The 17,724-nt window shown below is 35.6% G+C and overlaps 1 protein-coding gene and 1 pseudogene across 3 annotated transcripts; both read left to right on the top strand.

The window, feature by feature from the left end:
- The first annotated feature begins 901 nt into the window (after positions 1–901).
- LOC113680479 (uncharacterized) lies at positions 902–17,715 on the top strand. 2 transcript variants are annotated; one of them, XM_089180453.1, is made up of 4 exons: positions 902–2,062; positions 2,430–2,489; positions 2,658–2,747; positions 17,556–17,715. In XM_089180453.1, exons 1-4 carry the CDS (start codon positions 1,046–1,048, stop codon positions 17,595–17,597), a joined length of 1,209 nt encoding a protein of 402 aa, XP_089036579.1. In that variant the 5' UTR covers positions 902–1,045; the 3' UTR covers positions 17,598–17,715. The 2 variants fall into 2 exon arrangements, with proteins under 2 accessions (XP_089036579.1, XP_027053309.2); XM_027197508.2 differs by lacking the exon at positions 17,556–17,715 and adding an exon at positions 2,877–3,545.
- Positions 7,281–13,330, top strand: LOC149040911 (neuromedin-U receptor 2-like; annotated as a pseudogene). Its single transcript, XR_016179152.1, has 2 exons — positions 7,281–7,387; positions 9,108–13,330. The product of XR_016179152.1 is annotated as a neuromedin-U receptor 2-like (transcript).
- Positions 17,716–17,724: the final 9 nt, after the last annotated feature.

Consider the following 17,724-nt stretch of genomic DNA (forward strand, 5'->3'; position numbering starts at 1 on the left):
ATTTTAATGTCGGGAGAAAAATGAATATAATAAATGTCTCCCGAAGACACTTTACAGGCCTAAGTTAACTGAAATCATCATTACTATATTTGAGCTTGCCATTGACATGTACTTATCATTTATTGACAAGAAAATTAAAAAAAGACAGCATGTGGTGTGAGGAACACTTAAAATAAAACTTAACAATCTCATATAAAATATTAAAAACTTAAGGTCTCTTTCTTTATGTAAGGGTTAATATTATAAAGTTGTCGGAAGGTTTGAACACAAAATATAAGATGGTGTTCCCCTTGGCGTGAGAAGTGCTTAAAGGAACCTTTTTGCTTTTTTTTGCCGTCATCATCGTTGTTGTTGTTTTTCATTTTTGGTGCACTCTGCTTTCAGCCATGAGTATGAAATATAGGTTGTGTGAGAAAAAGCTAATATTTTGATATAAGTTATTTATGAATCACTGAAAAGAGCTAAATAGAACTGAAGCATTTTGAGAAATACATGACGCTTTCAATAATTAAAGGAAATTAAGTCACTGAAAAACAATTAACATCAAAGACAAACCGCTACCAGCCGCAGTTAGAAAGTTCTTTTTTTATTTAATTTAGATTTGAGATACTGAAAAACTTGACAGGATCTCTTTAAATGTGGAAGAGTTTTAGAAAAACAAAAACAAAGAAAAGAAGCAAACTACAATTACATCAACGTGAACTAAAACTATACCTTTACAAACACTTGAATAATATCTGGCTCTAGGTTTTATAAAGTAATTTTCTCTTCTTTGTTTCTATCATACTTTATTCACGGGCCCCCTGAGGAAAAGTTTACTTTTTTAATAAATATTTTCTTGTTTGTTTTTTCGATTTTTAACTTTATTTTGACCGGTAGTATAGGTACAGAGAAACAGTGGGAGTTAAAAGAAAAGCAATATGTATTTATATCAAGGTGGGAGTAATTGTGTTCAGGGTTCGGCTTTTTATTAGTTTCGTTCATCCTTAAAGGAAGACTTTTAAATCACGAGATTTGAGGTTTCATTCAGCAAAGAAAACAGGAAATGCCATCTTTGATTCAAATACAGCCAACAAACGATCAAACTTCTAGAGAAGACTCGTCAAACCTGGAACAGAAAGATATTGACGAACGGCTCCTCAGAAGAATTGGTGAAATATACAGCCCCGTGCTAAAAGGGATGAAATGGTTTGGTTTCTACTTTCGAGATGCATCCCTAAGACATTTGTCCAGTGCGCGTGTAGCAGGGACTGGCAGGAAAAGGAACATTTTTACATTGCTCTATTGTGGTGTAGTACTCGCTGGTCATTGGTTTAATTTTGTGATGGCCTTTACTGACATCTTCTTTGGAAAAAGTGTTTTCGTCTTCATGATGTTTAGTGTATGGTGTCTTTTAATTGCACTCAATGGCTTGGTTTGCCTTTATGTTCTATGTGTATCTTTAACAGACACAGGCCACTCGCGATTTGAAAATTTCGTTCTTGACTTGAGCGCTTTAAACATCAGAGCAGATTTAGAAAAATTGATGAAAAAATCAAGAAAAGAAATGGTTACATTTTGGATCTTGTTCATTATATCTGGAAGCGGTGTCTTCTTTGTCAATTTTTATCTAAACCTCAAACTAGCAGCTTACAAGCCTTGGAATGCTTGGTCGGGCTTGAATATTTTCTCTGTATTTTTTCTTTTTATTGGAACTGCTCAGTGGATCTTACCAATTCTGCTTCATCATATCACATGCGAAATACTTAAGGCGTTGTTTGATGATTTGCATAAGAGAATGTCTTCCCGTGTATCTGCCGTTCCGACGGGTTTTGAGGCATTCAAGATGGAGCACCATAAGCTATGTGGAGTAGTCGCATCTGCTGACAAAGTGCTTTCACCTCTACTTCTTGAAATGGTTGGTCTGTACATCCCATTGCTGATTCTCAATTTATACGAGATAATCAACTCACCAAGTGGTGCAGAAAAATATGAATTTCTGGCGTCCAATATCTTCTGGCTACTAGTTTCAATTTCTTTCTTATCAATGATAATGTCAACTGGCTCCAGCATTTCTGAAAAGGTAAGGTATAGGATGTTACCAAGGGTAAGCATAATTTTCACTACTCAGTACAGAGCCTGTTAAATTTCTACAGATGGAAACTGTTCAGTTGGTCTTGCATTTACATAAATCTTAAAGCGTCGGGTCGCAACCTTCAATATTGACATTTTGAACTGTCCTTGCCAAACTATCTGGGGCTGTAGAGCATACCCTTAAGATCAGGCATTGGAAGTGTTTGCACCTATCTACAGATTAAATCCTAAACAGGCGCATTGTAAGTCTCTCCATAAGACCTCTAAACTCAGGTTCCAAGATAATAGTATTCTTGTCTCAGTATTGTATTCTTAGTTTTATTCTTGTCTCAGAGATATAATGATTTCCTTTACAGATCAACAGCTTCAAAGGGATTTTGCAAACTTTCCCCGTTTCAAAGGAGGACGAAGGGAAGGTAAGTTCCGTGTTGGGATACATTTTTGCAATAAATATGTTAATAATTTGTCTCTTGTTTTCAATCCCCGCCTTTACAACACCTTCTAAATGTTTTTTTTTTTTTTTTTTACTTATTGTACCGAAGTCTCTTTTTAAAACAAGTAGTAATGTTTTCTTTTCTTTTAAGTTACTGTTGTTTGTATTGGATCTTCAAGATGAGCCAAAAGGTCTGTCTCTTGGAGGTTGTGTTATCATCAACAAATCACTCTCCTTAACGGTAGGAACATCTCGCATTTGTTTGCATGTCGCCCATATTGAACTAAGAAAAATGCAACGCAACTCGCAAAATTTAATTTGTGCGCGTTTCACACATTAAAGCATCCAGTAAGTGTATGTATCTTTTCAGATTGTCGGATTAATCATCTCCTACTTCACGGTGCTGTTATCGTTGCCAAGATGATTGTCAGGATTGAATATTTTGCTCTTCAGATAGGGATGGGAGCAGAATCCAACAAAGAGAATCCTACGCTTGCATCAAAAGAGACAGTAACACGTTGTTTTATAGATGAAAATTTATTTCAATTTGCCCTTCAGGAAAATAAAACACGAGAAAACGTTTCAAGAAAAAACAAATAAAATAAGGTAAACGGAATAATTACAGTGAGCCCACCCACTTGGATTTGAATGGAGGCTCTTGTTTGATTATCTTTTCACTGCTTCGTCCAGATGCCTATAACACGTATTACTATTAAGCTTGAAAACTTCACGAACTAAAATCAAAGTGTTTGTGGCTCGTATAATTTTTTTGCCATAAAGCAACAATACGATAGAACTGTAAAATAAATTTATATCGAACTCTAATCACGGCATGGATTTTTGACAGAGATCCAAATCACACTCTTAAGATAATTTATACCGCTGTTGAGGAGATTAAACTTATGTTGGTTTTCCCGTCTCGCATATGAATATTTAGGGTTTAAAAAGGATAAAAAAGCGGAAAAATGACTTTGGTTTCACAATTAAGTGAGCAAATTATTAAACAAGAAAATTGAATAAAAAACCTGCACGAGTGTACGTAATTTCACGTCATGTCCCACACGAGCTGCATATTGTATTTCGATTTGTAAATTTTTTAATTTAATAAATCTTGCTCGATTAGTCGATTGCGGACTGATAGATTAGTTTAAATTGAGTCCAGTATGAGTGAATAGGAGAATTTATAAGGCATACAGCGCTCTGATGGAAACACTTCAGGTAGCTACTGTATGATAGAGTTGTAGCGTAAGACCATGCGATGCGTTCATCTCGTCTCAAGATCCTGATCTGAACTCCTTCTTCGATCAGAATTGCTGCAACCAGAGAATGTCGATCTTAACAAGTTTATACTCCGTATTTAAAGAAAGAAGAAACGACTTACCTTACTGCAGAGGGAGAGTAGCTAATATTCAGTAATAATTTTGAGATTTTGTTCTTTATTATGATTATATTATCAGTCAAAATTCAGCCAGTATAAGTGCAAATTAATGTAATGCATATGGCATATATCTTGCCAAAGACAGAGAGGATTACCTTTGTCGACTGCTGAACCTGGTCCAAAGTTAACATAAGAAAAATAATCAGGAATTTAATGAAGGAAACACAGTATGTTTCCATGACACCAATCAGATTTGGAAGTTCAACATTTGGAAACTTCTCAGGCTACTTAATTGAATCTTATGGTGCTTTCTTCAAGTCATGTAATCATAATTCACATTTGACACGCAAATTTTTAATTCTATATTGAAATTTGAAATGTAATTGATTTTTCTTAATTAAATAAGAATGCGTGATCAAACAGCCCATGGATTGAAAGGTAAATATCATGACACCCCGGAGAATTATTTCCTGTTTAAACACAATAGCGAGTTTCTTGGCTTTATAAGTTTTAACAGAGCTAAAGGCAAAACACATGAAACAAACTATCATTAACAATGCCGGCATTGCTTTGAAACTTTTCCTCGTATTTGGGTTACTTTTATGATGATGAAGCCTGGTAGAGTGACACCTAAGCGCGCAAATAACATGATTTCCACATCCGAGCTGCTAAATACAATGAACAAGGTTTCAGAACGGCCAGTTCATCTGGCGAGTCAGGAAACGTAAACGAAAACCTGCTCAAAGCAATTGATAAAATATAAAGCTAGTGAGGTTGTCTGGAGCATATTATGGCGATACCACTCTTAAATCTTTGACAAGTTACTCTGGTCACTTCTTTATAAAGGAATGTTTTTCACTCTTGCACTGTGGTCTTGCAGCTACTGGTCTTCTGTATAATTTTCTTTCAGCTTCCCAGGAATGTTTCCTAGAACTGATGCACTGAGTGAGATAATTTCCCAGAACCAAATAATATATTTATTAAATCAATATTGTGCGCTCGGTGCCTTCTCGATGCACTGAGTGAGATAATTCTCCTGGCTGTGTCGCCCTTGAAAACTACAAGAAATTCTCGATTTAAGAGATTCGTTCGCAGCATGATCAAGAACATCGAAAGTAATGCCATTTTAAAAAAGATGAAAAGTAAGTCACGAAAAGGCATAATTGTATTTTTTGCTGTAATGGTCGGTGTCAATGTAGGCGCTTTGATAAAATATTTGAAATTGGATTTTAATCCTGCCTGTTTCAAACCCTAATTTTTAATGAATCGTCTGTCTTTGCGTTAATTTCCTTTCTTTTCCTTTCTCTTTCTAATAATCAGTATTAGTGCGTAGTTGCTTCCAATTCTTTTTTTCTGTAATACCTGTCTCATAATAGTGGACCTTTTCGATGACTTGGGCAAGCAAGTGTCACAACAGTCATTGGGTTATGCAAAAATGGAAATAATTTCTTTCCAGAGAGAGTATCACAAATTGTGCGAAGTGGTGGAACTGGCCGATGAGATGTTTTCGCCGTTTATCATTGGAATTATGTCTTTGTAAATCCCTTGGATCTGCTTCAATTCGTGCTTGGTTGTTAATCTACTTCAGGAAAATGCAGAGAACAAAATCCTGATTATAGGAAATAATCTTTTTCGGCTTACTGTTGTAGCTTGTTTCGTGACAATCTTCCTGCTAATCGACGACAACGGCGACAGCGACAACGGCAAGGACATAACGATATAACGATGACGATGCATACGGCGACGACAACGACGACGGCGACGGCGACGGCGATGACGGACTTCAAGGGGGGTGGTGACGGTTTTGGTGACATTCAATCTGACATTGATAATGATTATTTCATAGTTATAATAGAAATACTGATGGACCTCACTATCATCTTTTCAGTTCCATGGTTTCATCTGCTTATCTGAGTACTCTATAAAATTCAATGAAATGCAAAATATGGGCTTACATTGGACCCCTGCCCAGAGGGAACAGAAATGTTTTATTCTGAGTGTTTTTTTTTAAGTATGTGTTATGTCATCTTATGACTGTTCGTTCTTAGGGGATTTCTGATAAATAATCACTCCTCTACCGTGGTAAAGTTTCCAGAGGATTTAAACCAACTCGGATCTATAAAACTCGTTCGCTACATATGTCTTCCTTCCCACATCATAAGCTCACATCCTTTTTTTATTGTTTAACTTTATCTGTCATTAACTCCATGCATTGAAATCTATGAAGACACTACAATTTACCTCTTCAAAGTTCCTTTTTTCTTTTTCTGATGTAAATGAGAGGCTGGTGACAGTGGAAGGCAAAACAGCTTGGCTCCATGGCTACATTAAAGAAACTCCACTTTTCTTTCATGAACCGAAACCAAATCGGGTAAATATGAGAAATGGGTTGTTAGCTCAAATAAGGTAGACCAAATTAATAAAGGAAACTAAATAGAATAATGGCTGGTGATTTCCTCAGTACAATAAGCATGGGAAGTAAGCATATGCACCTCATAAACAAACGCATTGTTGACTATAATTTGAATCAGTACATTTTCAGTTGTACAAGAACATTAGCCGGCGTTGAAAAACTTGTGGGATAATCTGCAAACATATTCTTAAATTCAAGAGAGCTACTGATGGGGCTAAGAAGACATATCAACCTGAGCTTCGGTACTCTATAAAATGAAATATAGGAAGGTTAACTTGCCGAAGTCTTTAAGAATATGACTTTTTTTTCTTCCGCATCGCTTTTATTTCATTTTATCGGGTGAGGAAACTTTAGGAAAGGTGTTTAAATTCCGTGTCTAGCCGTAGGATGTAATTGTCTCTAGTATGGAAATTCGAAATTAGTAAGTCAAAGGTTGACTAATGGCTTTTGTCCTTTGGGCATTTTCCGTCAGCTAAAGATAATGAGTTATCTCTGACGTTTAGAGGCACTTGCGCAACTCTCGTCAACATTCGAAATGTGTCTGTGAAAGGGTTACTTCACTAAGTGCACATACATCAGTGCAAAATACTAGTCGCATTACAGAGCTGTATTCTTTTGATGTCTAAATTTTTTGTTCCATCAGACCATTTAAAATTTTTTTGCAAATGACTCATCATGAGATAGAGGCGAATAGGAAAATAAAAATTGTTAGACTTTGGCTGGTTTTCATGTTTTTAATATGACCCTTATCGGCTGTAAGTGACAATAAAATTTTAACCGTTAAAGCATTTTGGAGCTGCAACGGAAAGTGGAGATCAACAAGTTAGAATGAATGGAAAAAAATTCTGGCTGTGTTTGAGATCGCCACTAAAAGGTACTGACAAAAAGAAAGAGATCCAGGAAACTAAAAATTACCATAAAATTAAAAGCTATTATCAATCGTGTTGTAATCTCAGTGAAATATGTTTAAAAAATCTGGGTCCGTGATCCTAAACAGCAACATTTTTCTTGCCACGTGAGTTGCCTTAAGTTTTATTTGGATATCAAACCAAGTATGTGGGATGTTTGAAGCAGACCTTGATGGTCGAAGGTAAAATGTGCAAACGTGTTACTTCTCATCCGAACATAATATATAGTGTCCTAAAATGCTTTCAGCGTTTGTATGTTTCATGTGCCAAGTGCTTGGCACTCGCGCAAAAATGAATGCAGGGACGGCAACATCCATATGAAATTTTGCCTTATTATTCTCTTTTAATCACTAGATAAAATGTTCACCTATCTCTTCGGCAGAATAGAATAGAATTTTGCATCACCCCCAGGGTCTTTTAATCTTACTTTTACAGGAGCTACCATGTTATAACTGATAAACGTATATGCTATAGGGTGGTACATTGCACGTCGGTGGTTCATTATAAAGAACCTTGACATGGGCCATGTAATGATAACGTGCTAACTTCTTTGATTTACTTTTCAGTGGTATCAGACAAGTCGTTCATCTTGCGAATAAAGAAATTCACGAAACGAATCACTGATTATAACTGCGCTTCCACAATAAATTTATTCAACTGTGCTTTCCAGCTGGCGAGATGACTGAAAAATAAATTGGTTAGAGCTGAAGAAGACTATCTGCATCCCACATAAATTCTTTCTTTTTAAGGTAGCGTTCATCTTCAACAGTGATTTCAATACTTATGAGAAATACGAAAGCCTTTTCGTCATTGTAAATGCGCTTCTACAGTCAATAAGTTCTTTCAAGTGTAATTTCCAGCTGACGAGATCAGTATTGAAAAATAAATTATTTAGAGCTGAAGTAGAGCTGATCGTCTCTCACATTAATCGTTCTTTTTAATGTAGCGGTTATCTTCAACAGTGACTTTAAAATTCAGGAGAAATACGAAAGCTCTTTATTCATTTGAGGAATAAAATGTCAAAGGCTTCATCACAGCTGGTCAAACAACACTGTTTGAGTCGACTGATTGACTGATTGATGTTCGTTTTATTCTACACATCTTCAACAGTGATTTCAATACTTATGAGAAATACGAAAGCCTTTTCGTCAGTATAAATGCGCTTCTACAGTAAATTAGTTCTTTCGAGTGTGACTTCCAGCTGGCGAGATAATTGAAGAATAAATAAATTAGAGCTGAAGTAGAGCTGATCGTCTCCTACATCAATTGATTCTCTTTGAATGCTAATGAGAAATACGAAAGCCCTCTATTCATTTGAGGAATAAGATGTTAAAGTCTTCATAACAGCTGGCCAAACAACACTGTTTGAGTCGATTGATTTTCGTTTTATTCTACACATATCATGTATTCGAGTCTCTGAAAGTCTCAAAAATCTTTGAAGAACTAAACTATGTATTACCTGGCATCTCCTACGTTGTAAACGCATTAAATTTTAATTACTTTTTCTTGGCATTCCACTCCACTCAATCAGGTTGCCGTTACGTACCTCTCAAGGAGCCAAACTTTAACGAATTGTACGATTCATGGGACGAAAGCGAGTATTCTCCCGCTCGTAATTCGTTAATCAGTGATGCTACCTCAAGTTACACCCACAGTTTTAGTTTCATCCTCTTTTGCATGATATAAACTTTTCATTTCTTTGTACCCAAGTGAGTGCACAGCATGAGCATTCGCAATGACTGGTGGGCGGATTGGCGCAAAGAACATACATAAAAGTTGGAGACAGACTTCCTATATATATAATTTGCTCTTGCTTTATATTATATGTTTATCTTTGGTCGACACCTAAAGATGTTTATTTAAGACAGCATGTGATCATGTACCTTCTTTTTACCTCAACAGCCTTAAATAAAAGAGCAACTTGAATGGAAGAACATGCACACAGAGAACTTTATTACCAAAGTTGTCCACTCTTCGTTGGTGCTGACAGCTTTTCTGGGCAATCTTTTGGTTTGTCTTACCATCCTGAAAAACAGGATTTTAAGGACACCAGTCAATTATCTTCTAATGAATCTCGCCATAAGTGATTTGATGATCGTGATATCCTTCACTCCTAGACATATACTAGAAGGGCTATATCATTATCCTCGAGGTTTGCAAGGAACCCTCTTATGTAAAACAGTAACTTCTGACACATTCACTTGGGTTGGAGCGGTGTCTTCAGCGACAACGTTGGTAGTATTGGCCTACGAGCGATACGCTGCCATAACCTTCCCTCTTGGAACACGATCAAAGCTAAGCTGCAGAAAACTAAAGATTTTAGTTGACCTTGGCTGGTTTTTTTTCCGTTATCTTCAAAATCCCACTGTTTTACGTCAGAAGCCTCAACCAAAAGCGTGGAATTTGCGAAAGCCATTGGCCAAATGTGACATTGGCAAAAAGTTATAATATCGCTTGGTTAGTTTTGATTGGAAAAACACCGTTCTGCTTTATGGCAATATTCTACGGGAAGGTTATACTGCATTTAAGACGAGAGATATTACCGAGGCAACATGGATCATTAGCCACAATGAGATCGAGACAGAAAGTCACCAAAATGCTTTTGACAATAACAATAATCTACGGAATTTGCTACATTCCCAACCTGATTCTTTATGTTGTGTGGTACTATGCATTAGAAGCAGAAATAATGTACACGATAAACGAGGTTCTTCTTGTTCTAATATTAATAAATTCGTGTGCAAATCCCTTTGTTTATGCCGCACAGAGTCAAGTATTTCGAAGAAGCATGAAAGACATTTTATGCCCATGCAAGAATTGGTCAATAAATCGAGTGAATATTTCCTTGCCTTAAACGCGGTCACTTGAGAGAAATTGGAGTTTCAAAACTTAGGAAGTAAATTTTGGAGAAATTTTAAGTTGAGTCTCGTAGGTAATTTATTACTTCGATCGTCGTATACTACACTTGGTGGTTTGTTACCAAACGCGTAAAAATATATAATTTAAAATTAAGGACTGGAGAACGAAGAAAACAATTTAAACACTCAGACATTAACTGTATTATACCCACTGTTTATTCAATTCTTTATTAATTTTCTCACTTCACATACGCTGATTCATTATTGTATATCTGCTTAAATGTGTTGACTATGAATACGTACAGGTAAAATTAGTTGTTATTTGGACTCCGGTTAACTGTGTTAGTGGTCACCAGTTGGAGGAAAGTCCTTCTGCGCAAAAGTCGATAAAAGAAGCGTAAAGAGGTCCTTGAACATACACTAATGAAACAAAAGCAATTAAGAAAGTCAACAGTTTCTCAACTGCATCAATTTTAAAGCTAGTTTCTTTCAAGTTAGTTCGAGTTAGACTCGATAAATCAGAAATAATTAGAGTGCATATGCAAAGATATATCCATAAGTTGATCAGAATTGCTGCCACTGAAGAATCTCGATATTCACAAGGTTCTACTCCTTATGTAATGAAATAGAAACTACTGACCGTGCTGCAAAGAGAGAGTATCTAATATTTAATGATAATTTTGGAATTTTGTTTTTCGCTATGATTATCCTATCAGTCAAAATTCAACCAGTACTAGTGCAAACCAATGCCATGCATATGCCATATATCTTGCCAAAAACAGAGAGGATTAGATCTTTTGACTACTGAACCTGATCCCAAGTAAGCATAGGAAAAAAATGAGAGGAATTTAACAAAGGAAACACGGTATGCTTCCATGAGGCCAATCAGATTTGGAAGTTCTACATCTGGAAACTTCTCAGGCTACTCAATTGAATCGTGTAATCATAATTCACATTTAACCGTTGACTTTTCAATTCAATTTAAATTTGAAATGTTATTGATTTTTCTTAATTAAAAATTCGTTTGCGTGATCAAACCACCTATGACACAAAATATCGGGCACCCCGGAGAATTATTTCCTGTTTGAATATGAATAGCGAGTTCCTGCTTTATAAGTTATAACAGAGTTAAAGGCAAAACACACAAGAAAAGTGCTATCATTAACAATGCATTGTTTTGAAACCTTTCTTCGTCTTTGGGTTACTTTTTTGATAATGGTGTCTGGTAGAGTGACACCTACGCGCGCAGATAACATGATTTCAACTTCCGAGCTGCTAAATACGATGAACAAGGTTTCAAAAACGGCCGAGACGGAACAGAAATGTTTTATTCTGAGTTTTTTTCTAAGCACATGTTATGTCATTTTATGACCGAGGTAAGGTTTCCAGAGGACTTAAACCAACTCGGATCTACGAAACTCGTTCGCTGTGTCTTCGTCCCCACATCATAAGCTCGCATCCATTTCTTATTATTCAACTTTATCTTTTTTATTAACATATTACATTGAAATTTATTAGGACACTTCTGCAATTCATCTCTTCAAAATTCCTTTTTTGAGAGGCTAGTGACAGTGGGATGGCAAAATAACTTGGGTACAAGGCTACCTCAAAGAAACTCCATTGTCCTTTCATGAACCGAAACCAAATCCGGCAGTTATAAGAAATGGGTTCATAGCTCAAATAAGTTAGACGAAGTCAAAAATGGAAATCAAATTGAATAATGGCTGGTGATTTTCTCAGTACAATATGCATGGGAAGTGAGCATATACACCTAATAAAAAAACGTATTGCGACCACGATTTAAATATACTTTCATTTGTGCAAGAATTGATAAATGCACAAGTTACTGTTTTTGCAACGCGTACTATCAATAAGAAGAGAAAAGGAAACTTTTAGGTGTGATGTCTGTTGTTATAACACTTTCCTAATTGTAATCGTGGAAACGGTCGTGTCACACGGCTTTTGAAATAGTGCTGTTTGATATTTAAGTTATTTTTTGTTTTGCGAGAGATCGGCATTAAAAAAGTGCGTCCTTGAAATTCAAACTTTTCTATTCAGCACACGATTCAATGTTTGTTCTTTGAGCAAAAAATGTTCTTGCTTCCTGAACTCTTCTAGCATGTGTTTGAGGTAGGGGAAGTCAAGAGTCATAATTTTAAAGGTTCTATAAATTCTTAAAGATTCACGCACAAGTATGTCAACGAGGTGCATCCAAAATTAACTGAGTATTGACAAAAATTTATGGGCATGGTGGAAAAAGAACTTTAGGATGGCTGATTATCAAAAACAAAACAAAAAGCCTCCGTTTACTTTGATGTGCAAATATCGAATGGCTGCCACGTCTAGCTCCATATGGCACCAGAATCGATGACTTTTGTAGAGATAGTTCCTGCATTTCCTTAATGCTGTTTTATTTGATTTAATTGTAAATAGACGGTCTATTTCAATGGTATTAATTTATCTTGTCTTTAATGTAATACCTTTGAAAACGCACCATTTTATTTCTTTGGTAAAAGGGAATTTTAGTTTCGATTCCAACTCTATTGAGCAAAATTAGACTGATTTTACCGAATCTAATTTGGTTTCTAAGAGAAGGAGTGTTATCTTGTGAAATTTACTCACTGGATTATGGCTAGGTCTAAATTTATCGTCAAGTGGCTCATAATTACCCATTTTATTCAAGGAGTTTCTCAGTTCTTCTCAGCAAGCAACAAATGTAAGTTTAGATCACATTTATTTTAAAGTTATACAGTTACTGGCGCTTTAGTCAGTTTCGTCACTCTATTCTGTATAGCTAGATAGTTTGACAATTCGGTTAGTTTTCATCGTAATACCTTGTTTTATTGTTTTCTTTTGTACAACATGAATCTATCTCAGCTTTAATCGTTTTCTTCCACTTTCGTTCCATACAGTATTATCATTACGATTTATTTCTTTCCTTGTCTTACTTTCCTCCATAATTTTCTTTCCTATTCATTTTCGTCTCAAGCAAACAAAAAAAGAAAGTGTATATCATTTTTATGTTCGATTCTCGCATTTGGAAGCTATAGATACCAAGCGAACGAAGAGAATGATGAAAAAAGAAGAGAACATATGACACTTGGTCTCATTATGATGAGTATCCTTAACACTCTGAGAGCTCTTCCACTTGTTGGGTTTTTCCTTTATTTTAGCTTGGCAGAGTTAGTTACACCTCAATGTAAGAGATGATCACACCTACACGCTGTTAAAATTAAGAAAAAAGAAAAAAAAAAGGAAAGAAAAAAGAAAAAGGGAAGGTAAAAAGAATCAGTTGATGGATTTAAACATTTTCACAAATGAATCATTCCGAAGTATCATGATATGAGGATCCTGATCTTTTTATAAGAACAGTTTCTCGGTTCTTTTAATCGTTTTCTTCTACATTCGTTCCTTACAGTATTATTGTTAGAACTTGTTTCTTTCCTTGTTTGTCTCACTTTCCTCCATAATTTTCTTTTCTATTTTCTTCGTTCGTTTGTTTTTTCCTTAATTTCAACTTGGCAAGGTTAGTAACATGGCAATGTATGAGATGATCACACCTACAAGCTGTACAAAAGTTAAGAAAAAAAAAAAGAAAAAAAAAGCAAAAGAAACAGAAAAAGGATAGTGGATAATAAAAATTTCCACAAACAAATCATTCCGAAGGGTAAAAATATCATGATATGAGAATCCTGATCTTATTATGGGAGTTTATCTGTATTATAGATGATAGACTAAGCTCACGATTCCTGGAAACTTTATTTTACAAGCGTTTTTATTATTTATGGAATATTTCTTGCGTGATATTTAGGGGAAGTTGCCATTTTTTTAACTTATCGAGAGTGTAAGAGACTTTGTTGTAACTGTCAGTCCCCATGAACACGCCGATAGAGTCTCCACGAAGGTGCATCGGGAAGTGCAACAGCTAATAGTCATTTGAAATAAAAAAAAAAAAACCAGAGACAGTCATTTGCTTAAGTTCTTACAGATTGCTCTCATCTTTAAAAGTTCTCTTCAAGATCCCGTTATGATTACGAATGTGAAGCCGACGGACTGGACGCTTTTCTTTCAACAGAATTGCAGCTTCTGACGTCTCCGCAACAATGCCGTCTCACCATTTAAGTTTTATCTGGCATCGTGCTATTTTTCGGCGATTCCTTGGCTGAATTTCTGACATCCTTCTTACAAGAGTATAGTCCTATTCACATGCTGTAGAAAGATACCAATTAACACTTACCTCAAACTATTCGTTGGGTTCCGAGACGTTGGTAATTTTCAAAGTGTCGTAGATGCCATGAATCTACACTGAGATACGAAAAGGTACTTTTGACAAAAGTGCCTCTTTTCTAGACCCTTCCATCTCCATAGAGAGATTAAAAAAGACTACGCCCTCTGTTCAACTCGCACAGAAACATTGAAAAATAGTGAGCTGAAATTAGCAGCTACTGTATCAAACCTTACCTTTTGATTGACTCGTACTTCACAAACCATGATGCACCAATATAAAACGCTTATCACAAATGTATACGTAATTTCTTCTTTACTTAAAGAATGCGATTTAAACCCCTGATGAAAATTAATGCACAGCAAAGGAATATCTAATGCAACTGCGGTCAAAAGGATTGGGGAAAAGACTGTCTGCTAGACTGTTTCACAAAGTCGTAAATGTTCCTTCCTCAAAGTTACAATACTTAACCCATTTTGGCATTCTGCTAAAGTTTTCGTTTCTAAAATCGCAAACATTTTGACCAAAATCTCACATGAGGCATAAAACAACAGGAATGATAAAACCCACGAAAAGCTAGACTCAAGAAACATAATGCATTATGCGATGTGTAAGTAAACCGTTCCAGGGACAAAAACGGGCCACTGCACTACGTGAATATAGGTCTACAAATGCAAGGCAAATAGTATTGCAGACACAGAAGACAACTGTTAAAACCAGTAAAAAAACTAATCTAGACTTTTTGAATACTCTTAAGCTAGATGATTGCTTGAGAAAGTTATTAACAAAGTTCCCAAAACGTGATGATTTTCACGGCCTTTTGGAAAAAATGAAAAGAAATGTTGTCGTTACCACTGCCGACTGCACTTAACAAATGATCAAGATCAACAAGAAGGAAAAATGTGGTCAGGTGTGCAAGACCTTCACAGAAAAGACTCAAGCCAGCCTGCATAGCCACAAATCACTGCCCCAGCACCACCACTGCACAATAAATACGTGAAAAGATGCCCCTGTGAAGTGCGAATTCGTCAAGGAAAAGGTCTCCGTAGCACTGTCCACCTATTTTCATGAACCTTAAAACTAGTTTGAAGATGGGAGACAACTCTTTGCGACACAGAGCACTACTGTTATTGCCGTTGTCCTCTTTACTACATTTTTCAATCTTATGCCGTTTTCCAAAGCGACGTTCGAAATTACTTCTGCGCCATCTCCGGAAAACACTTGCAATTGGAAATTGGTTTCTTACAAATGTGGCATTATCATTCAAAAGAGTGTCTTGATCGAGGTGATGGAAAGGAATGCCTGTATGTCTTTTACAACACTCTGTGTACAGGTATAAGCAGATGGCGTGTAAATGCAACATCCGGAAATTTTAACTCTCATCGTAATATTTGCATTTGTTTTCAATGCCTCAAGCGACATTTTATAAGTTCTTTGCAGCATGTTTCGTCATTTGTTAATTTACAATTTCATAAATTCGCTAAAATTGGTCCAATTACCTACAATCAATACCTTACATCCTATAGACCAAAGTGATGAAGTATAACACAATTGATAAAAGGCAAACCCAATAGATTCGAAAGCATATTTCCAATTAGATTTCGATAAATCGTCTTACCTGACCTCAACTGCATGCTTCGAGAAAACTTATTTATTTGTTCGCAGTTAAATATCCACAGTGGAAATATTTCAGTTTAATTGGTAAATACTTTTGATAAATTTTCGTCTCTACGCTGTTAAGCTTGCTAATTATAACCCTTGCTGAAACAAGAGGCATATGTCGTAGTTTTGGTTTAGTCAAGTTTTACAGCTCAAAATGACAGAAGGGGTATTATTTGAGACGTTTTGAGTTGCAGCAATTAACAAAAACTGTCATTTCCGTTTCGCACTTTGCAATTAACTCACAAAAGATTTTGTGTTGAGAATTTTGTTCCAGTGTAATGTTGATGAAAAATAATTGGAATTCGCTTGGTTTAATAAGGCATCAGCATCAAACCCTCCATTTTTTACAAAATATTATTATTTTTATTTGTGTATGGACTTGAGCTTATGGCTTTCATCCAAAGATAGACTGTTACATTCAATTCATGCACCAGAGAGAATAAGTAATATATGAGGAGAAATGTCATAACGGTTACATTTCTTCTTAGATGCGATCATCTATTGTGAGGTGTTCAACATAATGAAGTTCTAGTTATAACATTCAACAATCTGGTTTAATTTTGAAAATAACTGAAACATGAACACATCTCCATCAATATTTATGATAACTATTAACAACAGTGACCACACTATTTTTGAATACAGAAGCGATCCTCGCAGTTATGAACACTACTGAACTAGTAGTTGAATTGAATTTTTTGAATTATACAATACAATACAATATTTATTTGCCATATATGACATTTACACATGGAAAAAAAAAATGAAGAAAATTCATGACAGAAAATAAATGGCGAGAAAACCTGAAAGAAACCACGAGGCTTATAACAAGTCAGGTTTTCTCACTTAAAATAACTAATCTTATATTAGAATTACAATATGGACTTATGGTAATTAACTTTGACCGCACACACGTACACACACACACACACGCACACACATATTAAGTAAGTTAGTTAAGAATTACTGCCTTACAGAAGCTAATACTTAGAGAGAAGAAATTCCTTAAGCTTTCTTTTAAAAGAAGCGGAGGAGGGAGAACTAGTTATGTCAGAATTTAACGAATTATAAAAGTTTGGACCTTGAAAGTAAATTGAAAACTTCCTGGTGTTCGTTCTGCACAGTGGCAAACGGAAGGACTGAGCATTCCTAGTATTATAATTGTGGATTTGACTATTCAGTAAAAAAAAGTTATTGAATTTGGAAGGGAGTGTAGAGTTCTCGAATGAAAACATAAAAGTACCTAATTGAAACGAATGGATATCATGAAATTTTAAGAGTTTAAGTTCCTTTAAAATAGGGCCAGTATGGGCAATGTATGTAGAATTGGCCTGAATTAGACTGATTTTTTTCAGGCCTTATTTCAACCACTGATGCAGTAGTGTTCATAACTGCGAGGATGGCTTCTATATTCGTTTCTTCAACTGCAGTGCACAAATATGATTTTTATATATTTATAGTCATTACAAAATATTTTGGTCACATACGTTCGCTTCACTTGTTACTCAAAGCTTATTGCGCTGTACCAATAATGAGTACTCTGAATTGAATTTTGAGCACGATTAGATATGCCAGTTATTGTCTCGTTGTTTTTTGTATTTTTAGGCTGGAAATTTCGATACGCCGTCTTCAGTTCCATCGCCATGACAAGAACATTATGTAACCCGCGTTGAAAAACTTGTGGGATAATCTGCAAACATATTCGAAAAATTCAAGAGAGCTACTGATGAAGCTAAGGAGACATATCTACCTATTCTAATGCAAAGCAATCTTA

Source organism: Pocillopora damicornis, chromosome 8 (genome assembly GCF_964200805.1).
Source record: "Pocillopora damicornis chromosome 8, jaPocDami1.2, whole genome shotgun sequence".
Classification (NCBI taxonomy): domain Eukaryota; kingdom Metazoa; phylum Cnidaria; class Anthozoa; order Scleractinia; family Pocilloporidae; genus Pocillopora; species Pocillopora damicornis.

Excerpts from the sequence above, each read along its gene's own strand:
- LOC113680479 (XM_027197508.2), top strand. The coding sequence starts at position 1,046 with ATGCCATCTTTGATTCAAATACAGCCAACAAACGATCAAACTTCTAGA. Across the intron at positions 2,063-2,429 it reads GCTCCAGCATTTCTGAAAAG|ATCAACAGCTTCAAAGGGAT; the intron begins GTAAGGTATAGG and ends TTTCCTTTACAG. Across the intron at positions 2,490-2,657 it reads CAAAGGAGGACGAAGGGAAG|TTACTGTTGTTTGTATTGGA; the intron begins GTAAGTTCCGTG and ends TTTTCTTTTAAG.